At 56.6% G+C, this 16,554-nt stretch overlaps 1 protein-coding gene across 3 annotated transcripts in view; it reads right to left on the bottom strand.

Annotated features, from left to right (window-relative positions):
- Positions 1–16,456, bottom strand: part of D2HGDH (D-2-hydroxyglutarate dehydrogenase) — a 36,203-nt gene extending 19,747 nt beyond the window's left edge. Inside the window, exons 1-8 of one of the 3 annotated variants that reach the window (XM_017510719.1) lie at positions 16,344–16,455; positions 15,545–15,938; positions 11,552–11,609; positions 9,930–10,069; positions 8,957–9,150; positions 7,898–8,066; positions 2,301–2,444; positions 521–663 (exon numbers count right to left, since the gene is read on the bottom strand). In XM_017510719.1, the coding sequence (XP_017366208.1) occupies positions 521–663; positions 2,301–2,444; positions 7,898–8,066; positions 8,957–9,150; positions 9,930–10,069; positions 11,552–11,609; positions 15,545–15,860 (1,164 nt within the window). In that variant the 5' untranslated portion in view covers positions 15,861–15,938; positions 16,344–16,455. Of the gene's footprint in view, positions 1–520; positions 664–2,300; positions 2,445–7,897; positions 8,067–8,956; positions 9,151–9,929; positions 10,070–11,551; positions 11,610–15,544; positions 15,939–16,343 lie in introns of all 3 variants that reach the window. The other 2 variants (XM_017510720.2, XM_017510721.2) reach the window with 2 other exon arrangements.
- Positions 16,457–16,554: the final 98 nt, after the last annotated feature.

Below are 16,554 nucleotides of genomic sequence, written 5' to 3' on the forward strand. Positions count from 1 at the left end.
GGTGAAGGTGACGGGGGCTCCCTGCCCAGGCCTTGCCCCTCCTTCCTTTGGCCTCCAAGAGGCCAAATCATCTGGTAACACAGTCAACGCCCCTTCCTCTGGAAAACTGACCACCCCAGGATTCTCAAGGTCCAGGTTAAGCATCCATAGTCCCTGGGGTTCCTCCTGCCTCTACTCATTCTACACAACTCTTTGCAGAGTTGCCGCTGACTGGTGGCTGGACCTCAGGCTCCAGGGGACCAGCAATGGGGCAGTCTTCTTGCTCATCCCGCAGCTTCGGGTGGGGGAGGGACAGGGAGGGGAGGAAGTACTTTAAATATTAATGAAAATGACCTAGACACCAGGAGTACATTTTCCATCCGAAGAGGCTACTCTATCCAAGCCATGAAACCTGGTCGCATTTCGGCCCCACCCCACATTGTCTAGGCTGCACCAATGACACCTTCCGGGCATCTCGAGACAAGGATGGAGCGGACCAACAGGCAGGGAGGGAGGGGCCCGTGAGCAGCGCACTGAGCACCTTGACTTTCCTCTGGTCGGTGGCCATGGTCCCGTCCGTCACCAGGCCAGAGCCCAGCGAGTGCTCCAGGAAGCTGCCCAACTTCTCCGCATCGTGGCCTGCGTTGGAGCCTGAAGTCTCGATGAGGACGTAAAACGGACTCTCTAGAAGTGAGCAAGGAAGGCAGAGTGAGCAGAGGCTCCGGCTGCCAGGGCGGGAATCAGGGCTGCTTGTGTGGAACGGCTGAAATAGCAACCTCTCATCTTCTGTAGCCAAGGACACAGGCGGCCTGCGGAGCACACAGCTCTCTGGTTAAGCTGAGTTTCAGATGGTTTAAAAAGTCGTCTTTTGGCCAGGTGCAGTGGCTCAGGCCTGTAATCCCAGCACTTTGGAAGGCTGAGAAGGGCAGATCACCTGAGGTCAGGAGTTCGAGACCAGCCTGGTCAACATGGTGAAACCCCATCTCTACTAAATATACAAAAGATAGCCAGGGTGGTGGCAGGCGCCTGTAGTCCCAGCTACTCGGGAGGCTGAGGCAAGAGAATCGCTTGAACCTGGGAGGCGGAGGTTGCAGTGAGCTGAGATCACGCCCCTGCACTCCAGCCTGGGCGACAAAAGTGAAACTCCGTCTCAAAGAGAAACATCACTCCCTGGAAAGCACAAAGCAGTCCTGAGGGCCACTCCACCTGCTCTGGGCCTCCCACTGGCCTTGGGGCGGGCTTTCCACTCAGCAAATGCAAGGGTCGGGAGAAGCTGCTGCAGTGGGATGGGGCCCGTGATGGCCTCAGACACTGGGAGGCCACTTCCACCAGGGCATGCTCTTCACCATGAGGCTCTATTTTATGGACATTTGAAAAGTCCAGGCCAGGTGAGGTGGCTCACACCTGTGATCACACCTGCTTGGGCCCAAGAGTTTGAGAGCTGCCTGGGCAACAGAATGAGACTCCGTCCCTACTAAAATAAAAATAAAAAAAATTAAAACTTGGCTGAGCTTGGAGGCACGTGCCTATGATCACAGCTACCCAGGAGACTGAGGTGGGAAGATCACTTGATCCCAGAAGCTGGAGGCTACAATGAGCCATAATCCACTGCACGCCAGCCGGAGCCACAGAATGAGACCTTGTCTCCCAGAAATAAACAAACAGGCTGGGTGCAGCAGCTCAGGCCTATAATCCCAGTACTTTGGGAGGCCAAGCGGGGGTGGATCACCTGAGGTCAAGAGTTCGAGACCAGCCTGGCTGACATGGTAAAATGCCGTCTCAGCAAAAAATTAAAAAAAATTAGTTGGGCATGGTGGCACACGCCTGTAATCCCAGCTACTCTGGAGGCTGAGGCAGGAGAATTGCTTGAACTCAGGAGGCAGAGTTTGCAGTAAGCCGAGACTGCCCCACTGTACTCCAACCTGGGCAACAGCCAAACTCCATCCCCCGCAAGAAAAAAATTATTGGCCTTTTTCCCATCATAAAAGTAAAACATGCTTACATAAAATATGGGAAAACAAACAAAAGTAGAAATGGAAAGTCCAAACGTAGCCACTGTTAATATTCAACTTAGTTCCTTCCCGTCCTTCTTGTAGGTGACCAGGAAATCTGTATAACTGCAAACATTACACAGGACCAGGCGGCCTATTCTTTGTCCTAAACACGTTCCAAGTGGCTTTCTTACACACGAGCCTGACACCACTCCACACTCCGCCCGGGGACCCTCCACCGCCCAGGGCCTCTGAACCATCCCACATGTACCGAGGTGCAGGAGGAGCTGCAGGAGCCGCTCCCCAGCGGCAGCGGCAGGGGGTCAGTACCTTGCACAGGGCTGGCCAGGTGGAGATGGCGGCCGACCAGCTGCATGCACTCAGCGTCCATGAACTCGAATGCGGACAGGATCTCGCCCAGCATCCCCTTGCAAGTGCTGAAGGTCTGTAGAACCTCAGTGAAGCCTGGGCAGCCTGAAATGGGTCACAGCACGTCAGGTGCTGCAGGAAGCCATGCCCAGCCTACCCATGTCCCCCTTCAAAGCAGCAACATCAACCCGACTCATGTGGGGAAAAAGAGCTGGCAGCCTCGAGGAGTGCAAGAAACAGCCCAGGGTTCAGCCGGCCGCGCACGCCAGGCGTCACCAGCAGCACCAGATCAGGTGGGGGAAGGCAGCGGCACTCACAGGGTTCAGCCGGCCACGCACGCCAGGCGTCACCAGCAGCACCAGATCAGGTGGGGGAAAGTCGCGGCACTCACAGGGACATGTCTTTGGAATTGTGAACACAGGGCCAGCACCACCAGGCAGCCTTTGGGAGCGGCTGCGTTTCTCTTAACGCAATCTGCACTCAGATCTTCCCTGCACGCAGGACCTCATCCAATACACATTTTACAGACACCCTGAGCTCCCTGCAGTTATCCAGGGTTGAGGGCTACCAGTGAGGCCCTGCCCTAGGGGAGTCGACCCTCAAGGGCGAAGATGGAAAGGAACGGAGTGGAGGTTTCCACAGGTGGGCTGCCCAAGAGACCCTGCAGCAGGAGGGGGCCCATGCCCATCTTTCGGGGGAGAGAGGGAGGCAATGTGAGGGCATGTGGATAACAGGAAGAATTTTCCAAAGAGGTCTCCTCTCACAGGCACAGAGGCTGGAGGCACACCCCTGCACTGCATGACACGGGAGCCAGCTGGGGTCCTGGAGAGCCGGACGGAGCCCACAAGCACTCAGGACACCAGGAACACCTGGGCCGTCCCCACAGGGGCCTGTTCCACACGGTTTACATGTGGGGGTGACACAAAGAGGCCAGTGACTTCTATCTGGGAGAAGGGGCCCCCACCCAGCAGTGATGGGCTAGGCCACCTATCACAGTACCCAGTGAAAACCACCAAAAATGCTGGGCCAAAAAACACCAAAGAAAAACACTGAAAAGGCCGGGCGTGGTGGCTCACATCTGTAATCCCAGCACTTTGGGAAGCCAAGGTGGGCAGATCACTTGAGGTCAGGAGTTTGAGACCAGCCCGGCGAACATGGTGAAACCCTGTCTCAACTAAAACTACAAAAATTGGCTGGGCGTGGTATCAGGCGCCTGTAATTCCAGCTGCTCAGGAGGCTGTGGCAGGGCAATCTCTTGAACCAGAAGGGAGAGGTTTCTGGGAGGCAGGAGCTCACCACTGCATTCCAGCCTGGGCAATAACAGGGAGAGGCTAACTAAAGAAAAACACTGAAGAGCATCAAGAGCGAGGGAAGAGCCTGGCCTGACCAGCGGGCTGAGCAGCACCAAGCCCAGGCCACGGCTGGCCAACAGCCCTTGCACCACCAGCAGGTTTGGCCTCAAACTTCCCAGCTACCCAGGGTGAGGAATCCAGGAGACCCCCACGGAGCCACATCCTAGGTGTCAGGGCCAGAAGCAAGCTGCCCAACCAACTCACCCTGAAGACTGCAGGGGAAGTCGCTGAGCAGAACGAGGGAAAAGCAGAACGGAGCCTGGTGCAGGCGCTCATGCCTGTAGCCCCAGCACTTTGGGAGGCTAAGGCAGGATTGTTTGAGCTTAAGAGTTCAAGAGTAGCCTGGGTATCACAGCAAGACCCTATCTCTACAAAAAAAATTTTTTTTAATTTAGCCAGGCATGGTGGTACACACCTCGTCCCGGCTACTTGGGAGGCTGGGGCAGGAGGATCCCTTGAGCACAGGAGGTCAAGGCTACAGAGAGACATGACTACACCACTGCACTCCAGCCTGGATGACAGAGTGAGACCTTGTCTCAAAAAAATACGGAAGAATAACATAACAAAAACAAACTCCTGATAAACCATGGCCATGGATACGCCCTATACTGACTTACTGCCTGGGAGGCTCAGAGAATTTCGTCCTGTGAACTTGGTCACTCCCAGGCGGCAGACTCAAAGCCACCTAGCAAAAGCAAAAGCAAAGCCTCTCCCAAGGAAGGTGCCTCAGCCTTGGCATCTAGGAGCCCAGACAAAGAACTCTTCAAACATCACGAGCTACACGCTGCCATGGACAGCCGCACACACAAGAGTAAGGGTCCAGGAGCATGAACCAGCAGAAACAGCAGGCACTAAAAACAGCCCACACCGGCTGGGAGCAGTGGCTGGGGCTCACACCTACAACCCCCACACTTTAGGAGGCCAAGGTGGGAAGATCGCTTGAGCCTAGGAGTTCAAGAGCAGCCTAGGCAACATAATGAGACTGTTTCTACACACAAATTGTTTTTCATTGTTTTACCTAGGCATGGTGGTGTGCATCTACGATCCCAGCTACTCAAGAGGATGGCTTGAGCCCAGGAGGTCAAGGCTGCAGTGAGCTATGATCAAGCCACTGCATTCCAGCTTGGGCAAGAGTGAGACCTTGTCTCTAAAAAAAAAAAAAAAAACTGCGTTTTTGCTGTTTTGGTTTTTTTTTTTTGAGACAGAGTCTCACTCTGTTGCCCAGGATGGAATGTAATGGCATGATCTCAGCTCACTGTTAATATCCGCCTCCCGGGTTCAAGAGATTCTCCTGTCTCCACCTCCCGAGTAGCTGGGATTACAGGGACCTACCACCACGCCCAACTAATTTTTATATTTTTAGTAGAGACGGGGTTTCACCATGTTGGCCAGGCTGGTCTCCAACTCCTGACATCAAGTGATCCACCCGCCTCGGCCTCCCAAAGTGCTAGGGTTACAAGCATGAGCCACAATACCCAACCTAAAAAAAGTTTTAGACTACATAGACTTGAAAAAAAATGTAATTACCTGACTATAAAACATCATTAAAAAATTATTCAAACTATTTTTTTTTTTTGAGACAGAGTCTTGCTCCGTTGCCCAGGCTGCAGTGCAGTGGCACTATCTCAGCTCACGGCAACCTGAGCCTCTGGATTCAAGCAACTCTCCTGCCTCAGCCTCCCAAGTAGCTAGAATTACAATTGTGCACCACCACACCCAACTAATTTTTATATTTTTAGTAGAGATGGGGTTTCACTATGTTGGCCAGGCTGGTCTCCACTCCTGACCTCATGATCCACCTGCCTCGGCCTCCCAAGTAGCTAGAATTACAATTGTGCACCACCACATCCGGCTAATTTTTATATTTTTAGTAGAGATAGGGTTTCACCATGTTAGCCAGGCTGGTCTCAAACCCCTGACCTCAGGTGATCTGCCAGCCTTGGCCTCCCAAAATGCTGGGATTACAGGTGTCAAACTATGTTTAAAGACACAAATAATGAGCTTGAGAATACCTAGAATAGAAACCTACAGGCTGGGTGCAGTGACTCACACCTGTAATCCCAGCACTTTGGGAGGCCGAGGCAGGCAGATCATCTGAGGTTGGGAGTCTGAGATCAGCCTGATCAACATGGTGAAACCCCGTCTCTACTAAAAATACAAAATTAGCCGGGCATGGTGGCACATGCCTATAATTTCAGCTACTCGGGAGGCTGAGGCAGGAGAATCACTTGAACCCGGGGAGGCAGAGGTTGCAGTGAGCCAAGATCGCACCACTGCACTCCAGCCTGGGCGCCAAGAGCAAAACTCCGTCTCAGAAAAAAAAAAAAAAAAAAATTAAAAGTAACATTGCAGATTTGAAAAACATAACAAATCTAGAAGTAAAAAGCTTTCATAATCAAAATTTAAAACTTGACGTATGGAAGGAACCATCCCTGGAGGGGTTCAGCAGCATATAAAACACAGCTGAAGGGGGCGTTTATGAACTGGAAGGCAGATGAGAAGAAACTGCACAGAATGCAGCACAGAGACGCAATGATGAGAATATGGAGAAGAGATCAAGAGACATGGAAGACAGACTGAGAAGTTCTATCCAGAATCACTGTCCCAAAAAGAGAGGAAAACACAGGCAATATCTGATGCAATAGTGGCTAAGAATTTCTAAAACTGGTAAAAGACGCCAAGCCGCAGGTTTAAAAAATTAAGTAATTCCAAAGAGATGAAAAAGAACGCATACACACACACCACTGAAAACTTCAGAAGATCAAAAAGAATGATCTTTAAAGTGGCCCAAGCTGGGCTGGGAGAGAGGCAGAAGCGGTCACCGACAGCAAAGTTCCCAACAGCGAGGAGGCCAGAGGACACTGGGTTGGCATATCCAGAGGGATAAAAGAAAACAAATACCAGTCTGGAGCCACGTGCCTGCGGAAAACAGCCTTCCAGAATGAGAGTGAAATAAGGAAGTGAGGAGGTGGTCACCAGTAGACCTCTACTGCAGGAAATGAATGAAGATATGTTTGCAACATTATCCCAAACGGAACATCGGACGTAAGAGAGTGAAGAGCAGAGAAAGTGGCCATAAAATAATAATCCTGGTGAGACTGTTTAAAATATAGAACGGCCGGGCGCGGTGGCTCACGCCTGTAATTCCAGCACTTTGGGAGGCCGAGGCAGGTGGATCACAAGGTCAAGAGATCGAGACCATCCTGGTCAACGTGGTGAAACCCCGTCTCTACTAAAACTACAAAAAATTAGCTGGGCATGGTGGCGCGTGCCTGTAATCCCAGCTACTAGGGAGGCTGAGGCAGGAGAATTGCCTGAACCCAGGAGGCGGAGGTTGCGGTGAGCCGAGATCACGCCATTGCACTCCAGCCTGGGTAACATGAGTGAAACTCTGTCTGTCTCCAAAAAAAAAAAAATATATATATAGAACGAACACACATCACAACAAGATGTAAGTGACTGAGGGAACAAACAGAGTCACAGGAGCCTCCCAGGCTGCCCAATCTCCTGGCAGGTCAGGACACTGCCCTTGGAGCTGGCGAGTTAGACCCACTGCACTGCAGCCACACTCACACAAAGACGGCTGGGCTATGCGGCTTCTGAGCTCCTGGAGGAGGAAATGCTGGATAAACCCGCCCCATTCAAATGAAGGCAAGAAAGGAGAGGAAGGGAGATCCAGGGAGGAGAACTGAGGATGTGGCTGTGAGCTCCTATTCCAGCCGGCCGTGGGGGAAGCAGGCCTGTGGAGACAGGGCAGCAAGCAGGTATGCTGAGACCCGCGCCCCCACGCCCCTCCAGCCACCATCGGGGCTCACTGGGGAAGCCCCCCACTTACGGGAGGGAATTCTCGATCCCCACGGTAACTGAGAGTGGTGTCCTAAACTTAGACCAAATGACAGCACGTGACACAACATACTTAACCAACACAATGGGGTGAAGATGACACAAACCACAGTTTTGTTACAGAATAAAGTGTGCTGTGACCAGAGACAGGGAGAGGCCTCACTCCAGACCTTTACCCATAACCACCAGTGGGGTGGGGTCCTGGACTCCTAATTCCTTTGGAAGCAGAGACATCAGGGGACACACAGGAACTGACTCCTGTGAGGGCTCCCTCCATCCTCTCACTCACACCAGCAGCGGCTTTGTCAGAGCAGACGCTCGAGCCCAACCCCCCATCTCAAGGCACAACTCTAGGAAGCCCACCAAGGAAAGCCACGTTCACAGCCCTGGGCTTGGGTGGACACAGGATGGACACTGCAGTGATGACCCCCAAAGTGCCCTCCGACCCGATGAACAGCTGCTTCAGGTCATAGCCCGTGTTGTCCTTCCTCAGGGAGGTCAGGCAGTCCAGGACTGTGCCATCAGCCAGCACCTAGGGGACAAGAGAAGCACGTTCACCCACCTGCTAGCCTGCTGACGAGACCTCGGTCGTCTCTGGGGCCAGGAGTCATGTCCGCAACAGGCTGAGGTCATGCCAAGAGGCTGAAGGATGGACTTTTCTCCTGCAGGAGTGAGACCCCCTCCACACACAGGAGTTCACTGCCCAAAGCAGGGACACACCTGCCATGGGGCAGTGGGGAGGCTCCCTGGGGGTGGAGCATGGAGAACGCAGAGAACCGCCCGGCCCAGGACCCATCACCTCCGGACCCCCAGCCACAAAGCATCAAAGCCCCTGGGCTGCAGGCCTCTCCAAGTCCTGAGTGCTGGTACTATGAGTCCGAGGCTTATGCAGCTCCTGAGTGCAAGAAAGTAACTTACAATACAGATAATCAGTGGCTGGCCAGAAAAAAAGCTCCTGGGACATCATAATTCACTGGATGAAAGCAAAGCATGGTTTTGCGTTTGCCTCGTCCACCTGGGTAAACAGGACGGAGCACTCTGACCATGACACTCAGCTGGTGAGGGTGCGGGGAAACGGAGGGGCCCTGGAGGAACAGCAGGCAATGGAAGAACACGAAGCTGACCCTGGGTGAGTCTTCCTTCACACCAGGCTCCCGGAAGCCTGCTGCTGCTGGGGCAGGTCCCCCCGTAACTGCATCCCCTACATGGGTGCATAATCACCGTGGAAGAGCAGGGCAGGGCCAGGCCTCCCTCAGGGTGGGGGGCTGTGTACCCCTCACGTCCCTGAGGGGCCCAGGGCCAGGAACCAAGACCGCCCACCCCCTGAGGAGCCCCATTCACCTCCGCCCCCACCTGGGCCCACGAGGGCCATCACAGGACACCCCGTGGCAAGCTCTGCACCCAGCTGCTGCCCCAGCTCACCGCTTCCAGGCCTAGCACAGTCCCACGCAGTGACCCGTATCGAAGAAGCCGCAGGCCCCCGGCGTTGGTGGCCACGTTTCCCCCGATGTGGCAGCTGCCCTTGGCCCCTAAGTCCAGCGGCATGATGAAGTCCTGCTCCTCCACATACCGGCTCAGCTCCTCCAGGACGCAGCCCGCCTGGCAAACCAGAATTCCTGCAGAGCGCGACCAAGCTGTCAAGGCACCCCCGAGCTGGTGGGTCCCACCCCCCCCGGCCTGCACACACAAGCCACCCAGACAGCACATCAGCCTCAGCTCCAGGGCCGAGAAGAGGCGCTCCCACATCGCTGGGCCAAGGAGAAATCAGACCTAAAGGGACCTTTATGATTACAGGGACACAAAAGGAAAACGGGTAAGGTGAAGAGACAGAAAAACTTCCCACACCCACATGCTCAGGGACAGGAGTGGAAGAGCGGAGCCTGCTGTGAAGCTTCTCAGCTGGGGCTGATCCTGCCCCAGGGCATGTGGGACAATGTCTGCTGACACTCTGGGTTGGGGGTGCTGCGGGCACCGGGTAGGCGGAGGCCAGGGATGCCGCTCAACACCCTACAGTGCCAGCGGCCTGACCACAGAGAGTGACCGGCACCTGGAGCCCGGCCTTGCGCAGAGCCCCAGGGCAGGACCCTGGCGACCCAGGTCTGCCATGCCATAGCAGCACAGGATCCCCTCATGCCTGCCGCTCTCTGCACCCCACACGCTCCAGAGTGGCTAGAGCCGGAAGGGACGGGAGCAACAATCCTCAGCATCCGTCATCCAAGTGATCCCACAGCAGGCATGACTGGAGGACTGGGGGAGTGGGGCTGGCGCCCAGGCTACAGACACTGGTTCTTTCCCCAGCCCCACCCGACTCATTTGCCCACCCAAGCACAGCACAGTTGCAGAAACTGGCAAGGAAAAACTCAGGCCAGGACCCCAACGGACGGCACAGGCTTACCGGACACGCTGTGGAAGCTGAGGACCCGGTTCATGAGGGCAGTGGAGAGGATGATCTCGTCAAAGACGGGGACGCTGCCACCCACCATGCCTGTGTTGCCCCCCTGTGGGTTCACGGCCAGGTTCCTCTCATGGCAGTGCCTGGAATGAGGACATGAGGAGCGTCAGGGCTCTGTCCCCACCCCCACGCCACCGTCCACAAGGACATGTTATAGGACCAGTGCCTGACCCCAAATCCTGATCATCCTGCATGGCCCACAGCCTCAGCGGGGGCTCACACGGGGGATTCTGAGGAAAGAGAGATGCCAACCCGAAAGCCGTGATGGGAGATGGAGCGGAGGCCCTCATGGAGGAGATATAGGCCCTCATGGAGGAGATGGAGGCCCTAGTGGAGGAGATATAGGCCCTCATGGAGGCCCTCATGAAGGAGATGGAGGCTCTAATGGAGGCCTTCATGAAGGAGACATAGGCCCTCGTGGAGGCCCTCATGGAGGAGATATAGGCCCTCATGGAGGCCCTCATGAAGGAGATGGAGGCTCTAATGGAGGCCCTCGTGGAGGAGACAGAGGCCCTCATGGAGGAGATATAGGCCCTCATGGAGGCCCTCACGAAGGAGACGGAGGCTCTAGTGGAGGCCCTCATGGAGGAGATGGAGGCCCTCAGGGAGGAGAGGGAGGCCCTCGTGGAGGAGATGGAAGCCCTCGTGGAGGAGATGGAGGACCTCAGGGAGGCCCTCATGAAGGAGATATAGGCCCTCATGGAGGCCCTCATGGAGGAGATGGAGGCCCTTGTGGAAGAGATATAGGCCCTCAGGGAGGAGACTGAAGCCCTCATGGAGAAGATATAGGCCCTCATGGAGGCTCTCATGGAGGACGGAGGCCCTCATGGAGAAGATGGGAGGCCACAGGGAGATGGAGGGGAGGCCCTGATTCGAATGTCCTACAAGGCTCCCCTCAAAGAACAGAATGTCTTATGTGCCCCGCTGCCATCCTCCCCCTTCATACTGTGCTCACAGAGGGTCCAGCTCAGGGCTCCCTAACTGCACTGCCCCCACCCCCTAAACCCCGCCTGCATCTCCCCATCCTTGGCCCAACATCCCAAAGACGTGTGCCCGAGGATACCTCACTCCCAACGAGTCTCCACCTTTGCAATGCCCCAAAGCCTTGAGCACACCCAACATGTAGGGGTTTGAAGAAAGCAAAGCCCCCTGTCCTGGGGAGAGGAATCTGCCATGTATGTGAAATAAACCCTGGAGGGAGCGGGCCCAAGGATGGAGTCCAACAGAGTGGGTGCAAACTGCCCCGAAGCACCCACTGGGGATGATCTAAAGCACTGTCTACAGTTGTGGAAACCCGGACACCAGCTCAGTGGACAACCCTGTAGTGTATTCACGGCGGGGGATCTTTGCTGTTACAAACAGCGCCAAGAAACAGGCATGGGCATTGCCCAATAGGGGGAAATGATTACACACCACAGATGCAGCAAAATAGCACTTAACCACAGAACAAATAGAGACACACAAACCAAGATGTCATGGCTGGCTTCGCACGGGTCACCCAGCTGCCCACAGGCTCCATGAGGAAACAACCAGCAAGAGCACAGAAGGGCAAGGGGCCACCTTACCTGAGGATACGGGACACCTCCTCCGACGTCCGCGGCCTCAGCAGTACCTTGCTACAGCCTGTGACAGGAAGGAGACCCCGTGAGACAATGTGGGGGGAAGCTGCAGATAAGGCTAGTGAGCCCTCACCCGAGAGTGAGCTTTTTTTTTTTTGGGGGGGGGAGACAGAATCTCGCTGTGATGCCCAGGCAGGAGTGCAGTGGTACAATCTCGGCTCACTGCAACCTCTGCCTCCTGGGTTCAAGCAATTCTACTGCTTCAGCTTCCCGAGTAGCTGGGATTACAGGTGTGCACCACCACACCTGGTTAATATTCGTATTTTGAGTAGAGACAGGGTTTCACCACATTGGCCAGGCTGGTCTTGAGCTCCTAACCTCAGGTGATCCACCTGCCTTGGCCTCCCAAAGTGCTGGGATTACAGGTGTGAGCCACCATGCCCAGCCCCAAGAGAGTGATCTTATTTGGGAAGCTGAGGTGGGAGAATCACCCGAGCCTAGGAGGTCAAGGCTGCAGGGAGCTATGATCGCAATACGGCATTCCAGCCTGGGCCACAGAGCAAGACCTTTGTCTCAGAAAAACCAAAACTAGGTCCCGCATGGGACGTGGCGGGCGGGCGCCGGGCACAGTGTGTGGAGGTGGGTGAGGCTGGGCCCCGTGGACAAGCATCCCACAGGCCAGGCACTGGCGGCTCCAAGGCTGCCCACCCCCTTGTGGCAAGCACTTAGTCTGTGGTAAGGGGGTGTCTGTGGCAGGCTCCCCTGCTGCCACGTCCCCACATTTCCTTTTGTGAGGCATTCACACTGCACAAGCAGACCCTTGAGACCACATGCATATCATGTTTCTCCTCAAGCCCCACGTATTTATTTTAGCATCTTTGATGATCTTAGGCTGAATCAGTTACTAGGACAGTTGCCAACTGATTTTCCTAAATCCATCCATCCATCTACATTTCCTTTTTCTTTTGAGACACAGTCTCACTCTGTCACCCAGGCTGGAGTACAGTGACACAATCACAGCTCACTGCAGCCTCAACCTCCAAGGCTCAAGTGATCCTCCCACCTCAGCCTCCTAAGCAGCTAGGATTCCTGGCTAATTTTGGTATTTTTAGTAAAAACGGTTTCGTCATGTTGCCCAGGCTAGTCTTGAACTCATGGTCTCAAGCAATCCACCGCCTCAGCCTCCCCAAGGGCTGGGGTTGCAGGCATGAGCCACTGCGTCTGGCTTCTTAGCTGCCCCTGCCACAAAAAAGGGCTTTCCCCTCACTCCTCCTGACATGTTTATGTAGCTGCTGATTCACAGTGGTGTGGGCTTGCGATTTCTCATTTTATCCACTGGACTGTAACCCTGGGCTGCCTTATTTACTGAACGCACGGATGTGAGTGGTGGGAGCCTTCTAAGTTAACTGCCTGGGGTTGCTAACCACTGCTGCCCCAAGTGAGCGGGCGTTTCTGCCTTTGGGTTTCCTTGAGATGACTTTCCCAGGTGACAGGGGCTGCAGAGAAGCAGAGGTGCACTCACAGGTGCCTGTCCCCACTCTCTCAGGAGCTCTGAGAACCAGGCTGTGGCATCCACCTTACTTTTCTGATCAGAAAGCCACTTATTTCTCTTTCATCAAATGAGCAATTTTTGTGGAAGAGCCTGCTGGCGCCCAGGCTTGCCTGATGCTTCAGCGCAGCACCCGAGGGAACTCTGGCACCTGTGCTCACTTCATCCCTTTCCCTACGTGGGCTCGGGAGCCTCAGGACTTGTGGCAAAGCTTTCAACTCAGGCACATTGTGAGGCGCCTGTGGCAGGGTTCTCAACACACATGTGAGTGCACCCCTCCCTCCTCCCCACAATGAAGGCCAGGCCGCGTCCCTGACACAGAATGAGGAGAGGATTTCCCACTCCTCTGATGTTTACCTCCTAAGATGAAAGAGAAAAAGGGGGGCTCCCTCCTGGTGGCCCCGTGTTAACAATGGGAGTTTCACAGAGGGAGGGGCCGATGGGGCAGAGCCGGTGACGCAGGAAACACCCGGATCTGAAGTCAGTGCGTCCAGGGGAAGGGGCTGGCAGCACACTGGTGACCATCCCTCCTATCCCCACACACGGGGCACCCTCGGCCTGCACCCATAGTGAGCAGAGCACCCCCCAGTGTGTGACAATCAAAAACTACCCCAGAACCACACCCCCCAGGGAGCCACAGGAGACCCCTCCACCTACTCAGCTCCAAAACATGCTGGGAATTCCCGGAGCAGCTGTCTTCCAACTGTCTCATGGCTTCTGTGCCTTCCCACCCAAGCCTGTTTCATTGGTCTTTGCATTCCTGCAGTTTTCTGGGGGCCGCTGACCCCTCTCCCTCATGGGGACACCACTGACCTGGGGTGTGGAAAGCACTTGCCCTGCCCCACAGCCTTCTCCAGGTCCCACGAGACAGCCCCACCACTCCCACCCCTTCAGGGGTCCCAGCCCTGGCCTCTGTCCATCAGCTCCTTTCCCTAGCTCCTCCTGGTACTACGTACTTACAAGAGGATCAGCAAACAACAGCCCACAGCAAAATCTGTGTGTCGCCTCCCATGGTAAACAGAGCTGGGCAGAGGCACAGCCGTGCCCTTTTGTCTGCGCTTGTCTAGGGCTGCCAACCCACTGCAGTCCGGGATGCCTGCGACTCCACCCACCCACAGCAGCAGCTCGCTCCCTACGCAGGGCCGGCCCCACCCTCAGGAGCCCCCATGTCAAGCATCAAGCCCCCCTCACCAGGCGATTCTCCAGCCTGAGTGACAAGGATACACTCCGTCTCAAAGTAATAAAAGAGAAAACTGGGCACTGTTACCAAAAAGAAGTGCCAGCCCCGAAGGCTGAGAGGTCCCTCACTTGTGCACAGACTTGTATGCCAGTGCGCAGGGGTGCAATGGGAGGAGAGGAGCAGGCATGGCCAGCCAGGAGCCCTACATCTTACCTAGTGGGCTCCATAAAGATATGTCGGCTTCCCAACCCCATGACCTGTGAATGGGACCTTATTTGAAAAAAACGGTCCGGCTGGCGAGGTGGCTCACGCCTGTAATCCCAGCACTTTGGGAGGCCAAGGTGGGTGGATCGCCTGAGGTCAGGAGTTCGAGACCAGCGTGGCCAACATGGTGAAACCCCCGTCTACTAAGATTAGCCAGGCATGGCGGTGGGCGCCTGTAATCCCAGTTACTTGGGAGGAGAATCACTTGAACCCGGGAGCGAGAGGCTGCAGTGAGCTGAGATCACGCCACTGCACTCCAGCCTGGGCAACAAAAGAAAACCTGTCTCAAAAAGGAAAAACGGATGTAACTAGGTTGACGGCACTGAGATGAGGTCATCCCGGATTTGGGTGGATCATCCAACGACAAGTGCCTTTATAAGACAACTGGAGGGGAGGAGGCGCCCGTATGAAAACCAAGGCAGAGGCTGGGGCCACCAGGAGCTGGACAGGAAGGAACCTACCTCCTCTGGGGGCTTTGGAGGAAGCGCAGCCTGTGACACCTTGATTTCACGCTTTTCACCTCCAGAGCTGAGAGAATAAACTTCTGGGGTTGTGGGGGCGGTGGGGGGGGGGGCTGTTTTGTTTTAGAGACGGAGTCTTGCTCTGTTGCCCAGGCAGGAACGCAGTGGAGAGATCAGTCCACTGCAAACTTGAACTCCTGGGCTGGAGTAACTTTTTTACTTTGTTTTTTTAGTCCTGGGCGGGCTCGTTTTACTTTATTTTTAGAGACGGTGGAGGTGAGAGGGGCCTGAGTATGTTGCCCAGGCTTGTCTCCAGCTCCTGGCTTCAACCTCCCGGGCTGCTGAGATTACAGGCAGAGCCACTGCACCCGGAAATTTGGGTTGTTCCAAGAGCCTCGTTTGTGGTCATTTATTCCAGCAGCCTGTAGGTACACACGCCCCTCTGAGCGCCCCCACCCAGCGTGTTCTCAGCCCACTCTGAAGCCTCCACGGGAAGGCGCAGGAGCAGGGCCGCGGCCGCGCCGCGGCTCCCGAGCCTCACCCACCTCGCAGCGTCCGCAGCCAGTCTACGTTGGGGGCCTGCAGCGCCTCCGGGTCCGTGACGACCCCGCCGGGCACGATGCGCTCAAAGGCGGCCAGGTCTTGCTCAGACACCGTGGAGAACGGCAGGCGCCGCACGGGGTAGCGCTCCTGGGTCAGCTGCACCTCCGGGGTCCCGGGGGCGGTGCAGCAGCCCCTGCGGGCCAGGGGACCAACCCGCCTACCCCAAGAACCCGCGGCTCCGGGGGCGCAGGCCCCGCGCGGTCCCGGGGGACCCCGGAAAGCCCACGCGAGCCACGCGAGCGGCCGCCGGGGCAGCATCGCCGCCGGGACGGAGGCCTCGGGATTCTTCCGGGCGAGGGTCCGGCTGGGAAGGGCCGGGAGCCGCTGGCTGCGCGCCTGGAAGTGGCCAAGGGAATTTCATGTTTCCTGCACGTTTTCCACAAGCCGAAAAACGCTTGCAGCAGCAGAGGGAAGGGCCGGGCGGCAGCGCGGGGAAGGCTCCGAGCACCTGAGCCCGCCAGCGGCCCGGCCCACGACCGCGCGAGCCGCGAAGGCCCCGCCGCCAGCCCGGACTCAGCGACGCGCAGGCTCGGGACGGCCTCGCCGGGACTCCGCCCAGGACCCCGCGGACGCGCGCACGTCCCGCGCGGTCACGTGACTAGCTCGCCACCGCCGCCCCCCCGCCCCCACCCCAGCAAGACCCTGCCTGGCGGGCGGCGCCGGAGCTCGCGCCCGGCGCACCCAACCCGCAGTGGAATCGCAGCCTGGGACCCTCGGCCCAGGACGGCCGCGCGCACGCACCCGCGACCGCGTCCCCGGCTGCAACCCGCAGCGCCCGCCACAGGCCCCTAGCCGCAGAGCCGGAGTGGACGGGGCGACGCCGCGCCTTCGCACTGACGGCCTCGCCACGCTGTCCAAGCCCCGCCCCGTGCGTCTAGCAGGCCCCGCCCGCCGTCCAGCCCCGCCCCGTGCGTCTAGCAGGCCCCGCCCGCCGTCCAGCCCCGCCCCGTGC

Source organism: Cebus imitator, unplaced genomic scaffold (genome assembly GCF_001604975.1).
Source record: "Cebus imitator isolate Cc_AM_T3 unplaced genomic scaffold, Cebus_imitator-1.0 Scaffold443, whole genome shotgun sequence".
Taxonomy (NCBI): domain Eukaryota; kingdom Metazoa; phylum Chordata; class Mammalia; order Primates; family Cebidae; genus Cebus; species Cebus imitator.